The 22,747-nt window shown below is 46.1% G+C and overlaps 2 protein-coding genes across 4 annotated transcripts in view; one reads left to right on the top strand and one right to left on the bottom strand.

The window, feature by feature from the left end:
- The window catches only part of LOC149462208 (very-long-chain enoyl-CoA reductase-like), a 116,913-nt gene that overhangs the window by 70,556 nt on the left and 23,610 nt on the right, over positions 1-22,747 (bottom strand). The gene's annotated exons all lie outside the window — the stretch shown is intronic.
- Positions 1,527-18,623, top strand: LOC149462209 (uncharacterized). Its single transcript, XM_089677317.1, has 3 exons — positions 1,527-1,634; positions 16,051-18,471; positions 18,564-18,623. The coding sequence occupies exons 1-2, from the start codon at positions 1,527-1,529 to the stop codon at positions 18,244-18,246; spliced, it is 2,304 nt and encodes a 767-aa protein (XP_089533443.1). The 3' UTR covers positions 18,247-18,471; positions 18,564-18,623.

A 22,747-nucleotide genomic window follows, 5' to 3' on the forward strand; every position in this document is an offset into this window, starting at 1 on the left:
CAAAGTAGTAAGCAAGATGTCACTTGTGATATCATTGCTTACTACGTGGGAAATCTGAATGATCACAGAGGTCACATGGTACAAGGCTATTCACAACAGCCTTGTACCATGTGACAAGCTGTAACCAATCACAGCTCACTCAGTACTTCTCAATGACTGCAAGAATGCAGATAGAGAGAAAGAAATGAATGCTTTTACACCCTATATGGGTGTAAAAGCAATCAGTGTAAAAAAAAAAAATCTTCATCACCCCCCACAAGTAGTACAGTGTCACCATGGTGACACTGTACTGCTAGGGTGACAGGATGTAAAAAAAATAAAAAATTATAATATAAAAAAATAAAAATGTAAAAAAAGTTTAAAAATTATAATTTTTGGTTATAAACTAATCTGGATTTTTTTTTACTAAAAAAATAATGGAATACATTTTGGCCAAGATTTATGATGAAATATTATTTATTTGCAAAATTTTATAAAATAAACACTTTTTTTCAAAATTTTTGGACATTTTCATTTACATAGTAAAAAAAAATTAAAATCCCAGCGGTGAATAAATACCACCAAAATAAAGCTTTATCTGTCTCAAAAAAATGGTAAAAAATTCATACGGGTACAGTATTGCATGACCGCGCAATTGTCAGTGTGATAGCGCTGAAAGCTGAAAAATGCCCTGGACAGGAAGGGGGTAAAAGTGTCCAGACAGGAAGTGGTTAAAGTCAGGTTCAGAATCAACCAAAAATGTGTCTGAAGGTTTTCTGACCAGAAAAATAATAGAATCCCAGCCCCTCCTGCTCCTGGGAAACTGGGAATAAAACCCTGTTGTATCAGCTCCTGCAAAAGATGTAATTTCCAGGAATTTCTCCTGAAGTCTGGATGGTTTGGAGGAGTTTTTTTGGAATTCCACCGAGCAGATTGTGACCAGTTTGTAGCCTTGGTCTACAATGATTCAGACAGACTGGACATCACTTTCTCCCACTGCGGAAGGAAACACTGCAGTCTCCCCACCCCCCAAGAACCGTCATTGATTCTTTGTTGCAGGTTCTAAACAAAACCAGTTTTAATTCTACCCTTGAGTGTTCCAGGGCTTTTTTTGTTGCCCGGCTCTTGTACCTGGAGTCTTTGGGGAAAAAAATTTGTCCTTTTCAGCAAAGGAGCCCTTTCTTGGCTGGAAAGGACTTATCTGCTGTACTGTATCCAAATCCGTACCAAATAAAAGATCTCCAGAAAAAAAGGAATACCACAAAGCTTTACTTTGGTTCTTATTGCACGCTAACCACCTTTATTTTCCATATAATCCTTCGCATATGGACAAAGCTCAGAGTGCCAATAGTTCATGGAAATCTTTTCAACGAAGTGGCAGCCTTCACAGCTCTAGTAAGAAAGAAGGGGGAGGGGGGAAAAAAACCCACGTGCAGTATGAAAAGTGATATCTAATGGACTTTAGTAAAAAACACAACAAAACAAGATAACCCAGACACAGAGGGTATACTGCCAATGCCGCTCTTCATATATCCCCTGGTTGCGAGATGGTCACTGGATGTGAAGAGTCTCAGGATGCTGCAGCTAGGACCAGAGTGGAGCGCACTCAGATGGACATGACAAACAGGGAGGCAGAGCACCACAAAGGCGGCTACGTGCTAGGAGTGCACAGCTCCTTCAGATGGCCTAACAGGGAACTGCTGTACACACCAATTTAAAGAAGCACGCTGGCTGGAGGACTACATGGTGCAGCAAGTCTAATGCATGAATACATAAAAACCTCAATATATATCTCCTGGATGGAGAAAGCGTAGCACACCCCATCATCACTAATAGAGATGAGCGAATCGAAGTATCCGAAGTGGAATTCGAGTCGAATATCGGAAAAATTTTGATTCGTGCCGAATCCGAAAAACAGCCTAATTCGGACGCGCGAATCGAAATTTTTCCGAAAATGGCGGCTGACATGTGCGGCGACGGAGCGGGGATGTCGGGGAAGGCGCGCAGACAAGGCGCGCTGCCCCATAATGCATTCCTCAACGACATGTGATCGCATCAGCCAATCAGCAGCCAGCCAGCCAGCACTGTGTAATGGTCGAGGTATATATAGCGGCCATTTTGGAAATCTTCATTTGCCTGCAGTCATTGAACAGAGGCAGACCGCTCTGTACTAGGGACAGGGACAGAGTTAGGGCCACAGAAACGAGAATTGGGGACAGAGAGAAGTTACTTAGGGACAGAGAACCATTACTCAGGGACACAGACTTGTTAATGAGGGCCACAGAATCGTTATTTAGGGACAAAGAAACGCTAGTTAGGGCCACAGAATTCATACTCAGGGACAGACAGAATTGTTACTCAGTGCCAGAGAATTGTTACTTAGGGCCACAGAAACGTTATTAGGGCCACAGAATTTTTACTCAGGGACAGACAGAATTGTTACTGAGTGCCAGAGAATTCTTACTCAGGGCCACAGAATTCATTCTCAGGGACAGACAGAATTGTTACTCAGGGACAGACAGAATTGTTACTGAGTGCCAGAGAATTGTTACTCAGGGACAGACAGAATTGTTACTGAGTGCCAGAGAATTGTTACTCAGGGACAGACAGAATTGTTACTGAGTGCCAGAGAATTGTTACTCAGGGACAGACAGAATTGTTACTGAGTGCCAGAGAATTGTTACTTGCACAGACACAGAATTGTTACTCGCACAGACACAGAATTGTTACTCAGGGCCACAGAATTCATACTCAGGGACAGACAGAATTGTTACTGAGTGCCAGAGAATTGTTACTCAGGGACAGACAGAATTGTTACTGAGTGCCAGAGAATTGTTACTCAGGGACAGACAGAATTGTTACTGAGTGCCAGAGAATTGTTACTCGCACAGACACAAAATTGTTACTTGCACAGACACAGAATTGTTACTCGCACAGACACAGAATTGTTACTCAGGGCCACAGAATTCATACTCAGGGACAGACAGAATTGTTACTGAGTGCCAGAGAATTGTTACTCAGGGACAGACAGAATTGTTACTGAGTGCCAGAGAATTGTTACTCGCACAGACACAAAATTGTTACTTGCACAGACACAGAATTGTTACTCGCACAGACACAGAATTGTTACTCAGGGCCACAGAATTCATACTCAGGGACAGACAGAATTGTTACTGAGTGCCAGAGAATTGTTACTCAGGGACAGACAGAATTGTTACTGAGTGCCAGAGAATTGTTACTCAGGGACAGACAGAATTGTTACTGAGTGCCAGAGAATTGTTACTCGCACAGACACAAAATTGTTACTTGCACAGACACAGAATTGTTACTCGCACAGACACAGAATTGTTACTCGCACAGACACAGAATTGTTACTCGCACAGACACAGAATTGTTACTCAGGGCCACAGAATTCATACTCAGGGACAGACAGAATTGTTACTGAGTGCCAGAGAATTGTTACTCAGGGACACCTAATCGTTGAATTAAATAGTATGTCAGACAACATGCAGAGGAGTGGCAGAGGAGGCAATGTTTTAGGAGCGAGCAGACGTGGCAGCAGAGGAAGGGGTCGAGGCAGCAGTATTCGCAGCCAGAGGCCAGTGCTCCCGGTGTCATCCAGCGGTCGTGTCTCCACCGACAACCCTGCCGTCATTGATTGGTTGGCTCGGTCGTCTTCCTCTTCCCAGGTCACCTCTGACACCTACAGCCAACGGTCGGTGGGTACGTCAGACACAACCGTTAGTTGGCATGGCCCGGGACCAAGCCCACTGAAATCACGTGTCCTCTACCTGCCCCTGTCCTTTGCTGTTCCCTCACCAAGCGAAGTATCGCATGCTGTGGGCTCAGCCCCACTGTACAGTGAGGAAGAGCTAACAGAGGGCGGTCAGGAACGGGGGGAGACATCCGCCTTTTCAGCAGCCAAGCGAACAAGTACTGGCGAGGAGAGTGGCTCGGTAGCCGGTCTAGAGACAGGTCTGTCTCCTGACCCAGACGCAGCCGAGGGGGCTAGTAGTGAGGCGGAGACCCTACTTGATGATGAGGAGGTTGATCGCACTTGGCAGCCTCGTCGTCATCAGGCAATTTCTTCCGCATCATCAGGAGAAGAGGGTGGCAGCTTGGCAGCGAGCAAAACAGTCGGTGGGTTGCCCAGGAGACAGCAGCAGGGTCGCATCAGTGTCAGTGGAGCCAAACGTCCACGGAGTAGAGCACCAGCTCCACTGCAGCCTACCACCACGGCCAGTAGTGGTGCCGGTGCGCACGGAGGAAGTAGCAGTCAGCCAGTGAAGAGTAGCGGGGGCAAAGTTTCCTACTCGGTGGTGTGGCAATTTTTCCTCAAGCCGCCCGAGGAAGTAAACGTAGCCGTATGTCGACTATGTGGCCAGAAATGCAAGCGTGGCCAGGGGGCCCATGTTGGGACTACAGCGTTGCGTCAGCATATGCAGCGTCACCATTCGGTGGCCTGGGAAAACCGTGATAAACATACGGCGGTTCTGCCTGCCCCAGCCCCCGCTCCATCACCCGCTCCGTTACTTGCTCCGTCACCCGACGTCGTCAATCGCCCTCTATCAGCCAGTCAAGGCTCCAACACCTCTGCTGAGGGGAGTTGTCGCTCGTTGGCATCTTCCGCTCGTTCAGATGCTCCTTCTCCTGCTACTCCTCTTCTCGGATTCCGTCAACAGTCTTTCTTGGAATCCGTATCCAAGAGACAACAGTTTGCGAGCACGCACCCGACGGTGCAAAAGCTGAACGTCCTCCTGTCCAAGTTGCTGGTGCTGCAGTCCCTCCCTTTCCAACTGGTGGACTCAGCACCTTTCCGAGAAATGATGGCTTGTGCCGCGCCGCGGTGGAGAGTGCCAAGCCGTCATTTCTTTGCCCAAAAGGCAGTGCCAGCCCTGCATTCACATGTAGAAGAGATGGTGGGCCAGTCTTTGAGCATGTTGGTCTCTGCCAAAGTGCACGGCAGCGCCGACGTGTGGAGCTGTAACTACGGTCAGGGACAGTACATGTCATTTACGGCCCACTGGGTGAACGTGGTGCCGGCACAGCCGCACCAGCAACTTGGACAGGTCACGACGCTTTTGCCTCCACGTTTGCACGTCCTTGGTCCAGCAAGCATGTCCGCCTCTACCACCTCTTTTTCCGCCGTGTCCTCAGCCGCCACCCCCGTGCCAAGTCCCATTACCCGACCGGCATATCACATGTGCAGGGCGCAACGGTGTCACGCTGTGCTGCACCTGGTATGCCTTGGCGAACGTAGTCACACAGGGGAGGAACTGCTGAGTGTAATGAACAGAGAAATCGACAGATGGCTGTCTCCGCGCAAACTAAAAATCGGAACCATGTTGACTGACAACGGAAAGAACATGGTGTCTGCTCTGCGTCAAGGAAGGTTGTGCCATGCGCCATGCATGGCTCACGTGTTCAATCTGGTTGTCAAGCGGTTCCTAAAATCCACCATCCCACTGCAAGACATCCTTAAAATGTCACGTAAACTGTGCATGCATTTCAGCCATTCCTACACCGCAAAGAACACCCTCATTGAGCTGCAGCGGCAGAACGGAATTCCACAGCATCGCCTGATCTGCGACGTTGCAACAAGGTGGAATTCAACCCTACACATGTTAGACCGCCTTTACGAGCAGCGAAAGGCCATCACCGATTTCCTGATGTTACAAGCGGATAAAGGTACTCCCCTGTGTAACTTAGATGTCAGCCATTGGCAGCTCATGCGTGACACCTGCCGCTTGCTCAGGCCCTTTGAGGAGGCCACGCTATTCGTGAGTCGGCAGGACTATGGGATGAACGACGTCATTCCTCTGTTGCACGTCCTGGAACAAATGCTGTTAACAATGGCTGGTCAGGGTGCGGTAGACGTGGCGCACAGATCTCAACGCCACATGACCCCTGTGGGGGCAGGACAGGAAGAAGAGGAGGAGGTAGAGGAGGACATTTGTGCTCAGGAATTATTGAGTGAAATGGGTGGTTTTTCCACTCAGCGGACAGGAGTGGAGGAGCAGGAGCATCTGGTAGAGGAGGAGGAGGAGACAGAGGACCCAGACGCACCGTGGCAGTATGCTGTGGAGATGGAGGCAGGGAGTCCCTCGCATTCCTTGGCACAAATGGCCCATAGCATGCTCGGTTGCTTGCGTAGCGACAGCCGAATAATAACCATCAGACAGAGGGATGACTTTTGGCTGTCCACCTTGTTGGACCCTCGCTACCGGTCCAAAATGGTGGCCTTTTTCACACCTGCTGAGAGGGAGGCCAAAATTACGTACTATAAAAACCACCTATGTAGTCAGTTGGTCTCTGCCTTTGTGCGCCAACGTCCATCCTCAGACACTGTGGGCCCTGTGCGCTCGCGTTCCGCTGGCATGGCAGCAGGGGAGGGGTGGGGTGGTAGGAGCAGTGGCAGCTCCACCAGCAGTGGCTGCCTCAGTCTGCAGTCGATGATGAGTAGCTTTCTTCACCAGCGCAGTGAGGAAACTACTAACCAGCCGCAGCAGCAGCAGCATCAGGTGGACCTGGAGCAGGAGCTCAAACAACAGGCTTGGGCCTACTTGGACAGCACCCTGCCAACCGAGGTAGACAATCCCCTTGACTACTGGGCAACGAAACTTGACCTTTGGCCCCAACTAGCTGAATTTGCCCTTGAAAGGCTGTCATGCCCGGCCAGTAGCGTGGCATCGGAGCGCGTGTTTAGTGCGGCAGGAGGTATTGTAACTCCGCGGAGGACACGACTGTCCACCCAAAGTGTGGAGAGACTCACGTTTGTGAAAATGAATCAGGCGTGGATTAGTCTGGATTTCAAACCACCAGTTCCTGACACAACTGACTAAATCCGCCATGAATCATGCCTCAAACATGTGCCACTTTGAGGTCTCCTCACACACTGCTGGTGTGTTGAATTTTTTGACATAGGGTGCTGGCAGATTATGGGCCTCCTATAGCTGCTGCCAGGCCCCTAATCTGCCATAGGCCCCTATATACCGCTTCCTCATGCTGCTGCCAGGTCCAGAGTCTCTCATGGGTCCCTGTACGGCCTCCCATTGCTGCTGTCTCCATCGCCACACTCTGCCATGTGCCACTTTCAGGTCTCTTCACACTGCTGGTGTGTTAAATTTTTTGACATAGGGTGCAGGCAGATTACGGGCCTCACATAGCTGCTGCCAGGCCCCTAATCTGCCATGGGCCCCTATATACCGCCTCCTCATGCTGCTGCCAAGTCCAGAGTCTGTCATGGGTCCCTGTACGGCCTCCCATTGCTGCTGTCTCCATCGCCACACTCTGCTGCCATGTGCCACTTTCAGGTCTCTTCACACTGCTGGTGTGTTAAATTTTTTGACATAGGGTGCAGGCAGATTACGGGCCTCACATAGCTGCTGCCAGGCCCCTAATCTGCCATGGGCCCCTATATACCGCCTCCTCATGCTGCTGCCAAGTCTAGAGTCTCTCATGGGTCCCTGTACGGCCTCCCATTGCTGCTGTCTCCATCGCCACACTCTGCCATGTGCCACTTTCAGGTCTCTTCACACTGCTGGTGTGTTTAATTTTTTGACATAGGGTGCAGGCAGATTACGGGCCTCACATAGCTGCTGCCAGGCCCCTAATCTGCCATGGGCCCCTATATACCGCCTCCTCATGCTGCTGCCAAGTCCAGAGTCTCTCATGGGTCCCTGTACGGCCTCCCATTGCTGCTGTCTCCATCGCCACACTCTGCTGCCATGTGCCACTTTCAGGTCTCTTCACACTGCTGGTGTGTTAAATTTTTTGACATAGGGTGCAGGCAGATTACGGGCCTCACATAGCTGCTGCCAGGCCCCTAATCTGCCATGGGCCCCTATATACCGCCTCCTCATGCTGCTGCCAAGTCCAGAGTCTCTCATGGGTCCCTGTACGGCCTCCCATTGCTGCTGTCTCCATCGCCACACTCTGCTGCCATGTGCCACTTTCAGGTCTCTTCACACTGCTGGTGTGTTAAATTTTTTGACATAGGGTGCAGGCAGATTACGGGCCTCACATAGCTGCTGCCAGGCCCCTAATCTGCCATGGGCCCCTATATACCGCCTCCTCATGCTGCTGCCAAGTCCAGAGTCTCTCATGGGTCCCTGTACGGCCTCCCATTGCTGCTGTCTCCATCGCCACACTCTGCTGCCATGTGCCACTTTCAGGTCTCTTCACACTGCTGGTGTGTTAAATTTTTTGACATAGGGTGCTGGCAGATTACGGGCCTCCCATTGCTGCTGCCAGACATGTAATCTGCCATGGGCCCCCGTACCGACTCCTCATGCTGTGACGTTGCAACAAGGTGTAATTCAACCCTACATATGTTAGACCGCCTTTACGAACAGCTAAAGGCCATCACAGATTTCCTGATGTTAAAAGCGGATAAAGGTACTCCCTGTGTAACTTAGATGTCAGCCATTGTCAGCTCATGTGTGACACCTGCGCTTGCTCAGGCCCTTTGAGGAGGCCACGCTATTCGTGAGTCGGCAGGACTATGGGATGAATGAGGTCAAATCGGCCATGGGCCCCCGTACCGCCTGTTCACGCTGATGCTGGTCCCACAGTGTGACCTGGGTCCCTGTACGGCCTCCCATTGCTTCCACTCTGCCATGTGCCACTTTGAAATCTCCTCACACTCCTGCGGTTGTCCATTTTGTCATAGGTTGCTGGCAGATTACAGGCCTTCCATAGGTGCCACCAAGCCCCATATCGGCCATGGGCCCCCGTACCGCCTGGTCACGCTGCTGCTGGGCACACAGTGTGACCTGGGTCCCTGTACCGCCTCCCATTGCTCCCACTCTGCCATGTGCCACTTTCAGGTCTCCTCACGCTCCTGCTGGTTTCCATTTTGTCATAGGTTGCTGTATGGCCTCCCATTGCTGCTGCCTCCACCGCCACACTGTGGCTCCAAACACTGGTTTTGGCCCCGTGACTGGCCAAAGGAGTGAAGTGTGCAGTGATTCTAAGATCGACGGCACTCATCTGCATGTCATACTGACAGACAGTATTATTTCTCTTCCCCAGCAGACTCCAAGGGCATTTAAATTAAAGGTACAGTGTTCTGCACTAATATTAAGTCTCTCTGAAGCCTAGAAACACCCTTTTTTAAGTTAAATTCACAGCGAATTTATTCGACTCGAATCGAATATTGTCCACGAATTCGCCGAATCAGTCGAATCGAATTTTTCATTTCTTCGCTCATCTCTAATCACTAAGCAGGTATTATCCTTAGATTGGGGAAAAACTGTCCTCCAGGAAGCAGGAGAGCAATAGGAAGTATGATTACATGGCTTTTCATTGCATATAATTATTGCAATATATTGTAAACCGTATCAAATTGGACTTTTCCTCTGCATCACTCCTCCTTTAAACACTTCCAAAAGCAACACTTCCTTGGGCATCAAGCATTCTTGAAGCGCTTTCAATGCTTCATAAACACAATGAAAGCACTTTAAAAAACACAAATGTCATAGGAGCATTCTTCATAATCAACACGTGTGAACAAACAGATTGCTGGGGATGGCCTCTATAATCCACACTCCTGAACCTTGTCTACTCGGAGCATGCTTCCATTCAAAATGGTGTGGTACACTATGCTCAGTGATACACTAACAATTTTTTAATTTGCAAAAGCCATCTCTGGCAAAAACACATTTAAAATTGCAATAGATTGTAGAAGGATCAGCCTCTAAATAGGTTTTTTTGTTTTGTTTTTTTAATACTGAGGAAGGGTTAGAACTACTGAGGTTTCTACTCCTACAGAGACAGGAATGAAGGGATCAAAAGGCCTAAACAAAAAACCCAAAATATCAAAGTACAGTTGTGTTAAAAAGAATAGCAGTCAGACATCACTAACCCGATCACTGTTTTTGGTAGAAATGATATTTCTACATGGCAAATAATTTACTAGCACGTGTAGTAGAGTAATAGAAATCCAACAGACCCAACAGTCATGACATGCATGCTGCCGATTCTGTGTAATTGAAAGGGGCATGTTCAAAATAATACCAGTGTGGAGTTCTATTAGTGAGGTCATTCATTCTTTGAAAAACAGGTGGCAATTATTGCCCTTATTTAAGGAAGGCAGCAAATGTTGTACATGCTGGTTACAGCGCATTTCTCTCTGAAATTGAGGAAAATGGGTCGTTCCAGACATTGTTCAGAAGAACAGCGTACCGTGATTAAAAAGTTGATTGGAGAGGGGAAACCATAGAAGTGTGGAAAATGATAGGCTGCTCAGCTAAAATGATCACAAACGCTTTAAAATGGCAACCAAAACCTGAAAGACGTGGAAGAAAGTGAAAAACTACCATTCAAATGGATAGAATAGCCAAAATGGCAAGGACTCAGCCAACAATCAGCTCCAGGAAGATCAAAGAAGGTCTAAAGTTACCTGTGAGTACTGTTACAATTAGAAGACGCCTATGTGAAGCCAAGCTATCTGCAAGAAGCCCCCCCAAAGTCCCACTGTTGGGGGGGGGAACCCCACGTGCTGAAGAGGTTACAATTTGCCAAAGAGCACATTGACTGGCCTAAAAGAGAAATGGCGCAACATTGTGGACTGATAAAAGTAAGATTGTTCTTTTTGGGTCTAGTGGCCGGAGACAGTTTGTCAGACGACCCCCAAACACTGAATTCAAGCCACAGTACACTGAAGACAGTGAAGCATGGTTGCGCAAGCATCATATGAGGAGGTTTCTCATACGGTGTTGTGCTATTTATCGCATACCAGGGATCATGGATCAGTTTGAATACATCAGAATACTTGAAGAGGTCATGCTACCTTATGCTGAAGAGGAAATGCCCTTGAAATGGGTGTTCCAGCAAGACAACGACCCCAGTACACCGACAACGACACCAGTAAACGTGCAACATCTTGGTTCCAGAGCAACAAGATTGACGTTATGGAGTGGCCAGCCCAATCCCCGAATCTTAATCCAATGAAAAAACTTGTGGGGTGACATCAAAAATGCAGTTTCTGAAGCAAAACCAAGAAATAGAGAACTGTGGAATGTAGTCCAATCATCCTGGGCTGGAATACCAGAAGTCGGTTGACTCCATGCAACACAGATGTACAGCAGTTCTCAGAAACAGTGGTTATACAACTAAATATTAATTACGTGATTCCAAGGAAAGCAATATCTTCAAACATTTTTCAGTTTATATAGTGAATGTTTGAGTTTGTAAAGAATACAAACACAATTTTTTTGAACAGTCGAATATTCACTTTTCTTCGATTTGTTTTTAGAGGAACACCACAAATTTGATATATTTTTCTTCATGTTTGGATTTGGAATAGAACGTGTAGTGTTCCCAATGCATTTGTGTGTATGGAAATAAAAGCTATTAGAAGGATTTTGAGCTTTATTCACCTTTTTCAATACACTGCTATTATTTTAACACAACTGTATAACTAAAAAGGCAGAACTTTATTTGAATAGAGAAGAGGATAGAACTGCTGTTAGGTTTTTAGCTCTGTCTGTTAAGGAAAATTTGCCCTGTCCAATTGTGCTGCCTTGTATTACACAAGGCATTCTTTAGCATTCAGCAGTGTCTGTCCCTTTAAGGCCAGGACTTCCTGTCTGCTAACTTGGGAGGAAGTGACCTCATCTCTTCAGACTGAAGAAATTCTACAATGCAAGTACATGTGGGATGCTGTTCTCTCTTCATATATGGGCTTGATTAGACCCCCAAAGTCTGTAAGTACCCTTCCTATGTACTGTGGAATGTTATGCACATAGCTAGGAAGTTAGATATGTACTCATGTCTGTTTATTCTGTTTGTATTTCAGTTTTACCGCATTCATTCTCATTATGTCACATGTTATCAGTAAAAGATCATCGGTTATCAATCATCGACTCTTTACTGTGTGGACATCAAAGGTTATACTGCCTGTAATCCTCTGTAACCCTTTCATAACTGCAGAGAAGGCAGGACAGTAAAAAGACTTACACGGTTACTTCAGAGCACATTGTGTGAAAAATCTACAGCAGGCCCCACAACACAGAGGAGACTCTTAACTGTTGGTGCAGCAGCACGTGTGTGTGAAATCCCCACAGCACAGCCAGTCTAGGCATAGCAAAGTGAAACTAACTCAGCTTCGTGTACACGCTGTGTACTCCACTCAAGCACAATGCAGCACACAGACACAGAGAAAGATATGAAAGATATCACTAAATTAACCCTTCCTAAAATCTCATGCAAACAGGAAGAAAATATGCACAGTACGCTGGAAACTAGGTCACAATGCAGCACGCCAAGAACTTATAACAAATCGGATCTGTCGTCATCCAAAGCAGAAACCGCCAGATCTAAGCGTTCAAGTTCCAGGCATTCAAACGTCACAGACCTATCGTCAGTCAGTGCTGGGGCAGCCAGGAGTAAGCATACAAGTTCCAGACATTCTAGTGTCACAAACTTGTCTTCAGTCAGCGCTATCGCCGCCAGGGCACAAGCCAAGGCCGAGGCCGCATGCGCCATGGCCTCCTATGCCATACAGGAAGCAGAGCTTATGAAAGAGCAAGGCTACCTAGATGAAGAGCAGAAGAAGAGACAAGCCGAAGGGGAAGCTGAAATAAAAAGGAGAGAAGCAGAAACGCTTAGGAGAAAGGCAGAAGTACAAGCCTCTTTACACATACTTCAGCAACAGAAAATAGCTGCAGCAGCCATAGCTGAAGCCGAAGTTCTCGCGAGAGCTGCAGATATTCAGTTTGTAGAGAGCGATGTACTGGAAACCCTGATAACACCTCTCAGTACATTCCAACGCACCCGTGAGTACGTGCAATCACAAGCAACCCTGTACCCTGATAAACAGCCTAGTGATGCAACGAAACCATCAAGGACCCAGTTGGGAGCAGACAGCTTTGATGTTACGCATCACTATAAGACTGAACCTGAACTGCCACGTGATAAGTCAACCAATCACGGGCTCAGATACCAAACTGCCAACACGCTAAGAAACCAAGTAGATGGCGATATAACCTCTCCTCGTGCAAAACCAGATCTAGACTACAATAGAGGAGAGCAACCATCTGACCAAAATAGACTTAGTCAAATACCTCAACGAACCCATCAGTCACTATCAGCCAATAGTCCCGCGTTTGTACCCAGAACAAATGCACCTGACACAGCAAGGGTTACAGACGTGTCAAAATACCTGATGCGCCGTGAGATGGTGAGCACTGGTCTCTTGAAGTTTGACGATCGTCCTGAAAACTACTGGGCCTGGAGGTCATCCTTCCTAAGCAGCACCCAAAACTTAGAGCTGACAGACAGAGAGAAGCTCGACCTACTCGCCAAATACCTAGGACCAGAGTCCTCAGAGCAGGCAAAAAGAATCAGGTCAGTGCATGTCCATGATGCAACAGCAGGACTTGCGATGGTCTGGCAGAGAATGGAAGACTGCTATGGGTCACCTGAAGTAATAGAAGAAGCACTTTTAAAGAAAATTTAAACTTGCCCAAAAATGACAAACAAAGACAATCAGAAGCTGAGAGAGCTTGGAGACCTACTCCTAGAGATAGAAGCAGCAAAGACTAGTGGAACTCTGCCAGGTCTCTTATACTTAGACACAGCACGTGGAGTAGAGCCCATAATCGAGAAGCTCCCTTTCAACCTGCAAGAAAGGTGGGTGTCTCAAGCATCCAGATACAAGAAAGACTATCGAGTTGCATTTCCACCGTTTGTCTTCCTTGCTGAATTCGTTGTAGACAAAGCTAAGACACGCAATGACCCAAGCTTTGCCTTCCTGAACAAGAGAGTTGCAAGTGCCCCAAGGACAGAGAAGCAGTCGCCAGTACACTACAAAGAACGCAGAGCAACAGTGTGTGCGGAAGACAGAAGTCCCGCCTGAGGCTGCAGCCAATCAGGAAGACAACACAAGCAAGGAAGTTGAGGATCCAGACAAACAGTGCCCAATACACAACAAGCCTCATCCACTAAGAAAATGTCGCAGTTTCAGAAGTAAGACATTAGAGGAGCGCAAGGCTTACCTTAAAGACAATCACATTTGTTTCAGATGCTGCGCCTCAATGCAAAATCTTGCAAAAGACTGTAAGAGAGAAATACGGTGCACAGAATGCAACAATGACCGACATCTGTCAGCACTGCACCCAGGACCACCACCATGGAAATCAGAAGTTCCAGCAACTCAAGAAGATCATGGTGGGGAGCAAAAAGAAAGTGCAACACCAGCGATAACTTCAAAGTGTACTGAGATCTGTACAGAACCAGGACTCTCTAGATCATGCTCCAAGATATGCTTAGTCAAAGTGTATCCCAACGGTCTCAGAGAAAAGGCAGTGAAGATGTATACAGTCCTAGACAAAGCAACAGGTCTCTAGCAAAGAGAGAGTTCTTCGACCTCTTTGGTGACAAAGGAAGTTCAACTCCATACACCTTGAAGATATGTTCTGGAGTTATAGAGACATCAGGGAGAAGAGCAAACAACTACACCATCGAGTCATTAGATGGAAAGACGCAGCTGACTCTTCCTACCCTCATAGAATGTGACATGATACCAGATGACAGGTCAGAGATTCCCACACCTGAAGTGGCACGTCACTACCCTCATCTCATGCGAATAGCAGACAAGATCCCAACACTCAACCCAGATGCTGCCATCGTCCTACTAGGAAGAGACATACTGAGAGTGCACAAGGTCAGAGAACAATACAGTGGGCCGCACAATGCACCATTTGCTCAACGTCTTGATCTTGGATGGGTTATCGTTGGAAATGTATGTCTGGACGGACTTCACAAACCCACAAAGGTGAATGTCTACAGAACAAATCTGCTGCAGAACGGTCGCACATCATGTCTTTGCCCATGTAACAACAGCATGCAGATTAAAGAGAAACTATCTAACCCAACACATCTCCAGAACATCCAGAGGTTCCTGGAAGATACAGCCTCAGCTGAAGATTCAGATCAGCTAGGCCACAAAGTGTTTGAGAGAACTCAAGATGATGACAAACTAGCACCATCTGTTGAAGATAACCTCTTCCTTGAGATCATGGACAGAGAAGTCTTCAAAGACAAAGCAGGCAGTTGGGTAGCCCCACTACCATTCCGTACACCACGGCATCGTCTTCCCAACAACAGAGTGCAAGCAGAGAAACGCCTTGCGCTATTGCAGCGCACTCTTGAAAGAAAGCCAGACATGAAAGAACACTTCCAAGAATTCATGCGGAAAATCTTTGACAAAGATCAAGCTGAAAAAGCACCAGCACTGCATGAAAAACAAGAACGCTGGTACTTGCCAATATTCGGAGTGTACCATCCTCAAAAACCAGGTCAGATACGTGTAGTATTTGATTCCAGTGCAAAGCATGAAGGTATTTCCCTTAATGATGTACTTCTCAGCGGACCAGACCTGAACAACACACTTCTTGGAGTCCTTATCAGATTCCGAAGAGAACTTGTTGCAGTAACAGCAGATGTACAGCAGATGTTCTACTGCTTCCTTGTCCGTGAAGACCACAGAGACTACCTGAGGTTCCTATGGTATGAAGACAACGACCTCAACAAAGGTATCATAGAGTATAGGATGAAAGTACATGTGTTTGGGAACAGTCCCTCACCAGCTGTCGCTATCTACAACTTGAGACGAGCAGCGCAGCAAGGTGACAGACAACCCTGAAGCCAAACAATTTGTTATGAAAAACTTTTATGTAGATGATGGACTTGCTTCCTTCTCCAGTAGTGGAGAAGCCATTAACATTTTAAAAAACACTAGAGACTTGCTAGCAGAATCTAACATAAGACTGCACAAAGTGGCTTCCAACAACAGCAAAGTAATGGAAGCATTCCCAGCAGAAGACCGTGCAAAAGACCTCAAAGACCTAGATCTAGGTACAGATTCACCACCCCTTCAAAGAAGCTTAGGGCTTAGTTGGGACTTGAAAACTGACAGCTTCACCTTCCGAGTATCCAGGGAAGAGAAGCCTTTCACAAAGCGAGGTGTCTTGTCTACGGTCAACAGTCTTTATGATCCCTTGGGGTTCGTAGCACCCATCACCATGCAAGGCAAAGCTCTATTGAGAGAGATTACAACTGAGCTAGAACAAAGTGATTGGGACACACCTCTACCTGAAAAGAAAGAAATGCAGTGGAAGTTGTGGAAAGACTCTTTGCTGGAGCTTGAGCGATTTAGCATCCAAAGACCATACGTCTGTTTCTTTGTCTGTTACAAAACGAAGAGAGATACACGTGTTTTCAGATGCATCCACTGTGGCTATAGCAGCTGTAGCCTACCTTAGAGTTATAGACACTCAGGGACAAAGCCATGCAGGATTCATCTTGGGAAAGTCCAAACTGGCTCCAAGACCTGCTCACACGGTCCCACGCTTAGAACTTTGTGCTGCTGTCCTAGCTGTGGAGATAGCAGACTTACTCATTGCGGAACTGGACATAGAGATCCATGCAGTGAACTTCTACACAGACAGCAAGATTGTTTTAGGTTATATCCACAACGCTTCAAGAAGATTCTACACATACGTGTCAAACAGAGTAACACGTATCAGAAAGTGTACAAGTCCAGAACAGTGGCATCACATCAGTACAGACAAGAACCCTGCTGACTATGGGACTAGACTGGTACCAGCTGCTGTCCTCAAACAGACTAACTGGTTCACAGGTCCATCCTTGACTGGACCAGAAACTGAAGAGACTGATCAGAAAGGAACTTTTCAGCTTGTAGAACCAGACCAAGACAAAGAGGTAAGACCTCTAGTTGCAGTTTACAAGACTCTAACCACCAGAGAAGGTCTTGGCTCATGTAGGTTCGAAAGGTTTTCCAGCTGGAAGTCACTCATCCGTGCCATAGGGAAACTCATCTGCTTGGCCAGATCCTTCAGCAAAACAGCCAGTGTTGACCAGGGTAACAATGACTATCTTGAGCAAGCCAATGTCACCATTATCAGATGTGTTCAGCAGGAAGCCTTTAAGGAAGAAATTCAATGTCTTCTCAAGAAAGAACTTTCTAAACACAGCCCGCTCAAAAAGTTGAACCCTGTCCTTGATGAAGATGGAGTGATGAGACTTGGAGGTCGTCTACCCGCAGCTGATATGACTATTCTAGAAAAACATCCTATTGTCATACCCAAGAATCATCATGTTGCCGTTCTTCTGACAAGACACCACCACGAGCAAGTTGCACATCAAGGTCGCCACCTCACTGAAGGAGCAGTCCGCTCAGCTGGATTGTGGATCCTAGGAGGTAAAAGACTAGTCTCCAGTGTGATTAACAAATGTGTAACTTGCAAGAAAATCAGAGGAAAACTTGAAGTCCAGAAGATGTCAGACTTACCTCCAGACAGGCTGGCTTCAGATCCTCCATTCACAAATGTAGGCCTAGACGTTTTTGGTCCTTGGAACATTTCTTCTCGCAAGACCAGAGGAGGCAGTGCAGAGAGCAAACGCTGGGCTGTTCTTTTCTCGTGTACGAGTACCAGAGCAGTTCACATTGAGGTAATTGAGTCTCTATCTACCTCAAGCTTCATCAATGTCTTGAGAAGATTTTTCTCCATTCGAGGACCAGCAAAACAGATTCGTTCTGACTGTGGCACAAACTTTATTGGAGCCTGCAAGGAATTGAAGATCGTTGCAACAGACTCAGAGACAAGTAACTATCTTCAAAACCAAAGATGCACTTGGATCTTCAATCCTCCTCATGCCTCACATATGGGAGGAGCTTGGGAGAGGATGATTGGAGTAGCTCGCCGCATTCTAGATGCAATGCTTCTAAAGATTGGATCTACTAGTCTCACACACGAAGTCTTAACCACGCTGATGGCTGAAGTCATGGCTATCATGAACGCCAGACCTTTGGTCCCAGTGTCTACTGACCCAGAGATGCCAACCGTCTTGACACCAGCAACGTTGCTGACCCAGAAGATGGAGATGGTGACAGCTCCCAATGGGGACTTTGATCTTAAAGACTTGTACACCAAGCAATGGAAACAAGTTCAAAGCCTTGCCGATATCTTCTGGAAGAGATGGAGGCAGGAGTACCCGACGACCCTCCAACCACGCAACAAATGGCAAGCCGACAAGCCCAACTTACAAGTTGGAGATGTTGTTCTACTAAAAGACTCTCAGGCCCACAGGAACGAGTGGCCAATTGGACTCATTGTGGGGACTGATGCTAGTAGTGATAGCAGAGTCAGGAAAGTAGAGGTCAGAGTAGTAAAACAGGGCACCCCTAAGGTGTACCTTAGACCCATCACGGAAGTCGTTTTACTCCTTCCAAGAGTTTAATAGTGGCATATCATTATTATGCCAGGTGGGGAGTGTGCTGCCTTGTATTACACAAGGCATTCTTTAGCATTCAGCAGTGTCTGTCCCTTTAAGGCCAGGACTTCCTGTCTGCTAACTTGGGAGGAAGTGACCTCATCTCTTCAGACTGAAGAAATTCTACAATGCAAGTACATGTGGGATGCTGTTCTCTCTTCATATATGGGCTTGATTAGACCCCCAAAGTCTGTAAGTACCCTTCCTATGTACTGTGGAATGTTATGCACATAGCTAGGAAGTTAGATATGTACTCATGTCTGTTTATTCTGTTTGTATTTCAGTTTTACCGCATTCATTCTCATTATGTCACATGTTATCAGTAAAAGATCATCGGTTATCAATCATCGACTCTTTACTGTGTGGACATCAAAGGTTATACTGCCTGTAATCTTCTGTAACCCTTTCATAACTGCAGAGAAGGCAGGACACCAATTGTGCTGATTGCCAGGGACAAAAAAAAAAAAAAAACGAACACTAAAGCACAAACTAGGATAAATCCAAAACCAAGTTTCCCATCAGAACAAGAATAGAAGGAAAAATCTTCCAATGTGGACATTGCGCCCTGTAGGATAGTTGTGACAGGAGCAAACACATGAAAGATTTAGACCCATGTGTGGCTATTTCTCAGCAGGTCAAAGTTGAGCGGGACTAAAACTAAACCAAGAAAATCTCATATCACATGAGACATGTCTATTTAAAAGTTAAAAGCAGAACTAAACCTGTAGATTTACTGGTTTCAAAAAAGACAGTTAGTGGTCGCAAATGCATTCCATTAAAGTAAAAACCTTCCCTGCTGAGTACCCCCAGCTCTGCACACTGGAGAGGGGCCAGGAGCACCAAAGATGCCGAGAAGAAAAAGATGAAGTCTGCTCTATGCAAAACCATTGCAGAGCAGGTAAATGGCATGTTTAAATAAAAAAAGCCTTTACCGTTACATTAAATTCCCAGCATGCCAGGAATGCTAACCATCACATTTGCTTGTGCGCTTAGCCACACTATTAAATGGCTAGTGTCAAATGATCACACGTGCAGCACCATGGCATTTGTGGATCAAACGGAGGCTAAGATAGCAGCTTTCATGGCTGAAAAGGATAGAAGGGTTTAGTTCCGCTTTAACGTGTCCATGTGGGGGAATGGGCACAGAGACAACATGGTCACCAAGGACTAAGCCACAGGCTACAAGTTATTTGTTGTTCTATATTTAGCCTGGTTTGGATGGGGACACGATTTTGCTCCAGCAGAGGAAAAAAAAAAAAATTAAAAAAAAATGTATTCCCGAATCCCCCAAGAGGCAAAACTGGATATTCCTCTGATCAACTTTACATATAAAATGATGATATGCATTTATATTTTGTCCATTAAGGAAAGAATCCAGGGCTTTTAAACCACCTGCAATGTACTGCAGACGGACAGCAGCTACAGGCAAAGCGACATGGGTACATCGCTTTGGCTGTACTAACAGGGGGGCGCTGCGTCCACCGAACACACAGCTGTAATAAGCTCACCTCTGTCCATGACCTTTGTCTCCCTCGCCCTTAACCCACTAGCAATGACAGAAACCTGGCTTCAAGCAATAGATTCTGCTTCTCCTGCAGCACTTTCCTATTGGAGGCCTTCTCTGGACTCGCTCACCCAGACACGGTGGTCGAAAGGTGCTCAGTGGGGATAGAAGCAAACCAACTCCACCTCCTTTCCAAGTCCTCCATAACCCTTCCTCTACTTCCTTCTCTTTTGAGACTCACTGCATTTCGGCTGTTTTCTCCCATTTCTCTGAGGATTGCAGTGATCTACCAGCCTCCTGGACCGGTGTCTCACTTTCTTGATGACTTCTTTGCCTGGTACCCTACCTTCTCTCCTCTGAAATACCCACTATCATTCTTGGAGATTTTAACATCCCCATTAATGTGAACAACCCAGCTACATCCCAACTCTTCAACCCAACCTCAACTTTTGCCTTCACACAACGGACACTGCACTCTGTACAACCTCAGAGTGAAAGAATAAGATAGGAGAAAATAAGGTCTACTGTATTCCCATCAAACACTTTCCTCTCTGATCACAATCTCATCACCTTCAGTGTCCTCATCTTCAAACACCTATCCCTTCAAGCAGCAAACTTACCTGCAGAAACTTTGACAAATTAAACCCTTTTCCCCCCCACTCTGCAACTGACAGTATCTGACAGAATCTCTCCACTGTCCTGGCCACTGCTGTCTACAACAGTTCACTTTCATCTACACTAGACTTACTTGCTCCTCTTAACTACAAGAAGTATCAGGTCCTGACCATTACAACCGTGGCAGACTGACACCTGAAATCTTGAGACATAGCTGTGCGCTGGAGCAAACATTCTCACCAAGCATTCACCCTATATAAATCTGCTTTAACATACAATTCCTCCCTTCATGCTGCCAAACAAGCCTACTTTGTCACTAATACCTTGTCATGCAGTCCTCATGGTTTCTTCTTTTTCCACCTCCACCCAGTACCTCACTCACTGCTTACAAGATTGCAAATCATTTTAAAACAAGATTGATGCAATTCGTAGGGGCATTTCCACTGCACAGACATCAATCCCACTTAGCATACCTTATACGAAACCTCCCTCACTTTCCTCTTTTGACCTTGCTGCTACTGAAAAAGTCACCAAGTTCTCAGAAGCCCGTCTTACCACTTGCCCCCTGGATCCTGTCCCCTCAGCTACTATGGTCACCCTCTTCTATCCTATGCTCCCAATCATCTTCAATCTCCCCCTCTCTAATGGTGCCTTCCCCACCCCTCTAAAGCATGCACGCATCACTCTCATACTTAAGCACTTGCTGGACCCCAAACTGAACTTAAGACCCATCTCCCTGCTTCTGTTTACCTCTAAACTCTAAGCCTGGGTTCACATATGTGCAGTGTATTGCACGCGATTCACACAGGAACTGCACCACATTCCTGTGCAAATTACATGCTACTTGTGTGCGGAGCAATCGGAGCCATACATTTTGTATGGCTCTATTTGCACTGCACACGTGCAGGACCCTTTTTTGGGTCCGAACAAGAATAGGATCACATAGGTATCCACACCTATGCAATCTGATTCTGCACATCACACCGCGTTTTGCGGACCACTTTTGGGGCAAATAGTACCTGTTATTGCCTATTGCTATCATAGGGGATGTTTACATTCCCTGTGATAAAAGTGGTCAAAGGAGGAAAAAAAAAAAAAAAGTACTTTTTGTAAGCTCTAGTTGTGTGAAGAAAATGATAAAATTTTAGTTTGGGTACAGTGTTGTATGACCACGCAATTGTCATTCAAAGTGTGAGCGCTGAAACCTGAAAAATGGCCTGGGCAGGAAGGTGTAAAATTGCACGGTATTGAAACGGTTAAAGAGTCGTGATATTAAAAAAATACTCATAAAGGAGTAATTGGGGGGGAGCAGTTTGTTCGTGGCATTTTAGGGGCTCCCAAATGGTGATAGGTGAAGGACGTGATATGAGGAAATAAGCACTTTGAAAGCCTGCAAGTGGTCATGTGATTTTGGGGGCCTGTATGTGGCTAGGCTGCCAAAAAGTCTCACATGTAGCATCCCCATACTTGGGAGAAGTAGCAGAATGTTTTGGGGTGTTATTCCACGGTATACGTGAGCAATATATTTGACAACTTTGAGGAAAACAAAACCCACCTTTCATCTACTCAACTTGCCTCAGCACATTCTTTGGGGTGTCTTTTCTGCCCTGGCATTTTATCACCTCAAGTAATATGTCAAAGTAAAAGCTGCTTATATTCCAGTATACATACACCATAGTTTGTAGATGCTACAACTGTCACACAAACCAATATACACATATTGGGATTTTTTTTCTCTTTAAACTAGACATGTAGCAGAATATATTTCAGCCTAAATTTATGACTGGGGTTATTAGATTTTTTTTTATAACTGAAAAAGTAGAACATTTTTATTCAACAATATCACAAAATGAAAAACCCAGTAGTGATCAAAACACCACTAAAAGAAAGCTTTGTGTGGAAAAAATTAAAATCATTGTTTGGGTTTTCAGCGTTGCATGACTGCACAATTACAAGTTGAAATAGCGTAGTATCAAATACCAAAAAATAGCCTGGTTAGAAAAGGGGGTAAATCTTCTGGAGGGCAAATGGTTAAATCAATTCTTAGTATCTAATTTAATAGATGATCCCCAAGTATAACTTGCAGTACGCAAGTTTGCTCAATTCACAAAAGGCAATACAGCAGGATACGAATAATTTTTAACACAAAGTGATTACACATGAAAGTCCAAAGCAAACAGTCCGGTGAAAAAAAAAAAACAAACAACAGCAGGCATCTTAATATTTAAAGGTTCTGGTGAACCCATCACTTACCCATAGCATACGTACCAATTTTGTTAGTATTTATTAGATTGTTTTAGTACTTGCATTCTTCATCCTCAGGGAGGCCCCTTACCCATGTTACGCCTG

This window comes from Staurois parvus, unplaced genomic scaffold, assembly GCF_062004578.1.
Source record: "Staurois parvus isolate SC_StPar_1 unplaced genomic scaffold, SC_StPar_1.0 ptg000183l, whole genome shotgun sequence".
In the NCBI taxonomy this organism is placed as follows: Eukaryota; Metazoa; Chordata; class Amphibia; order Anura; family Ranidae; genus Staurois; species Staurois parvus.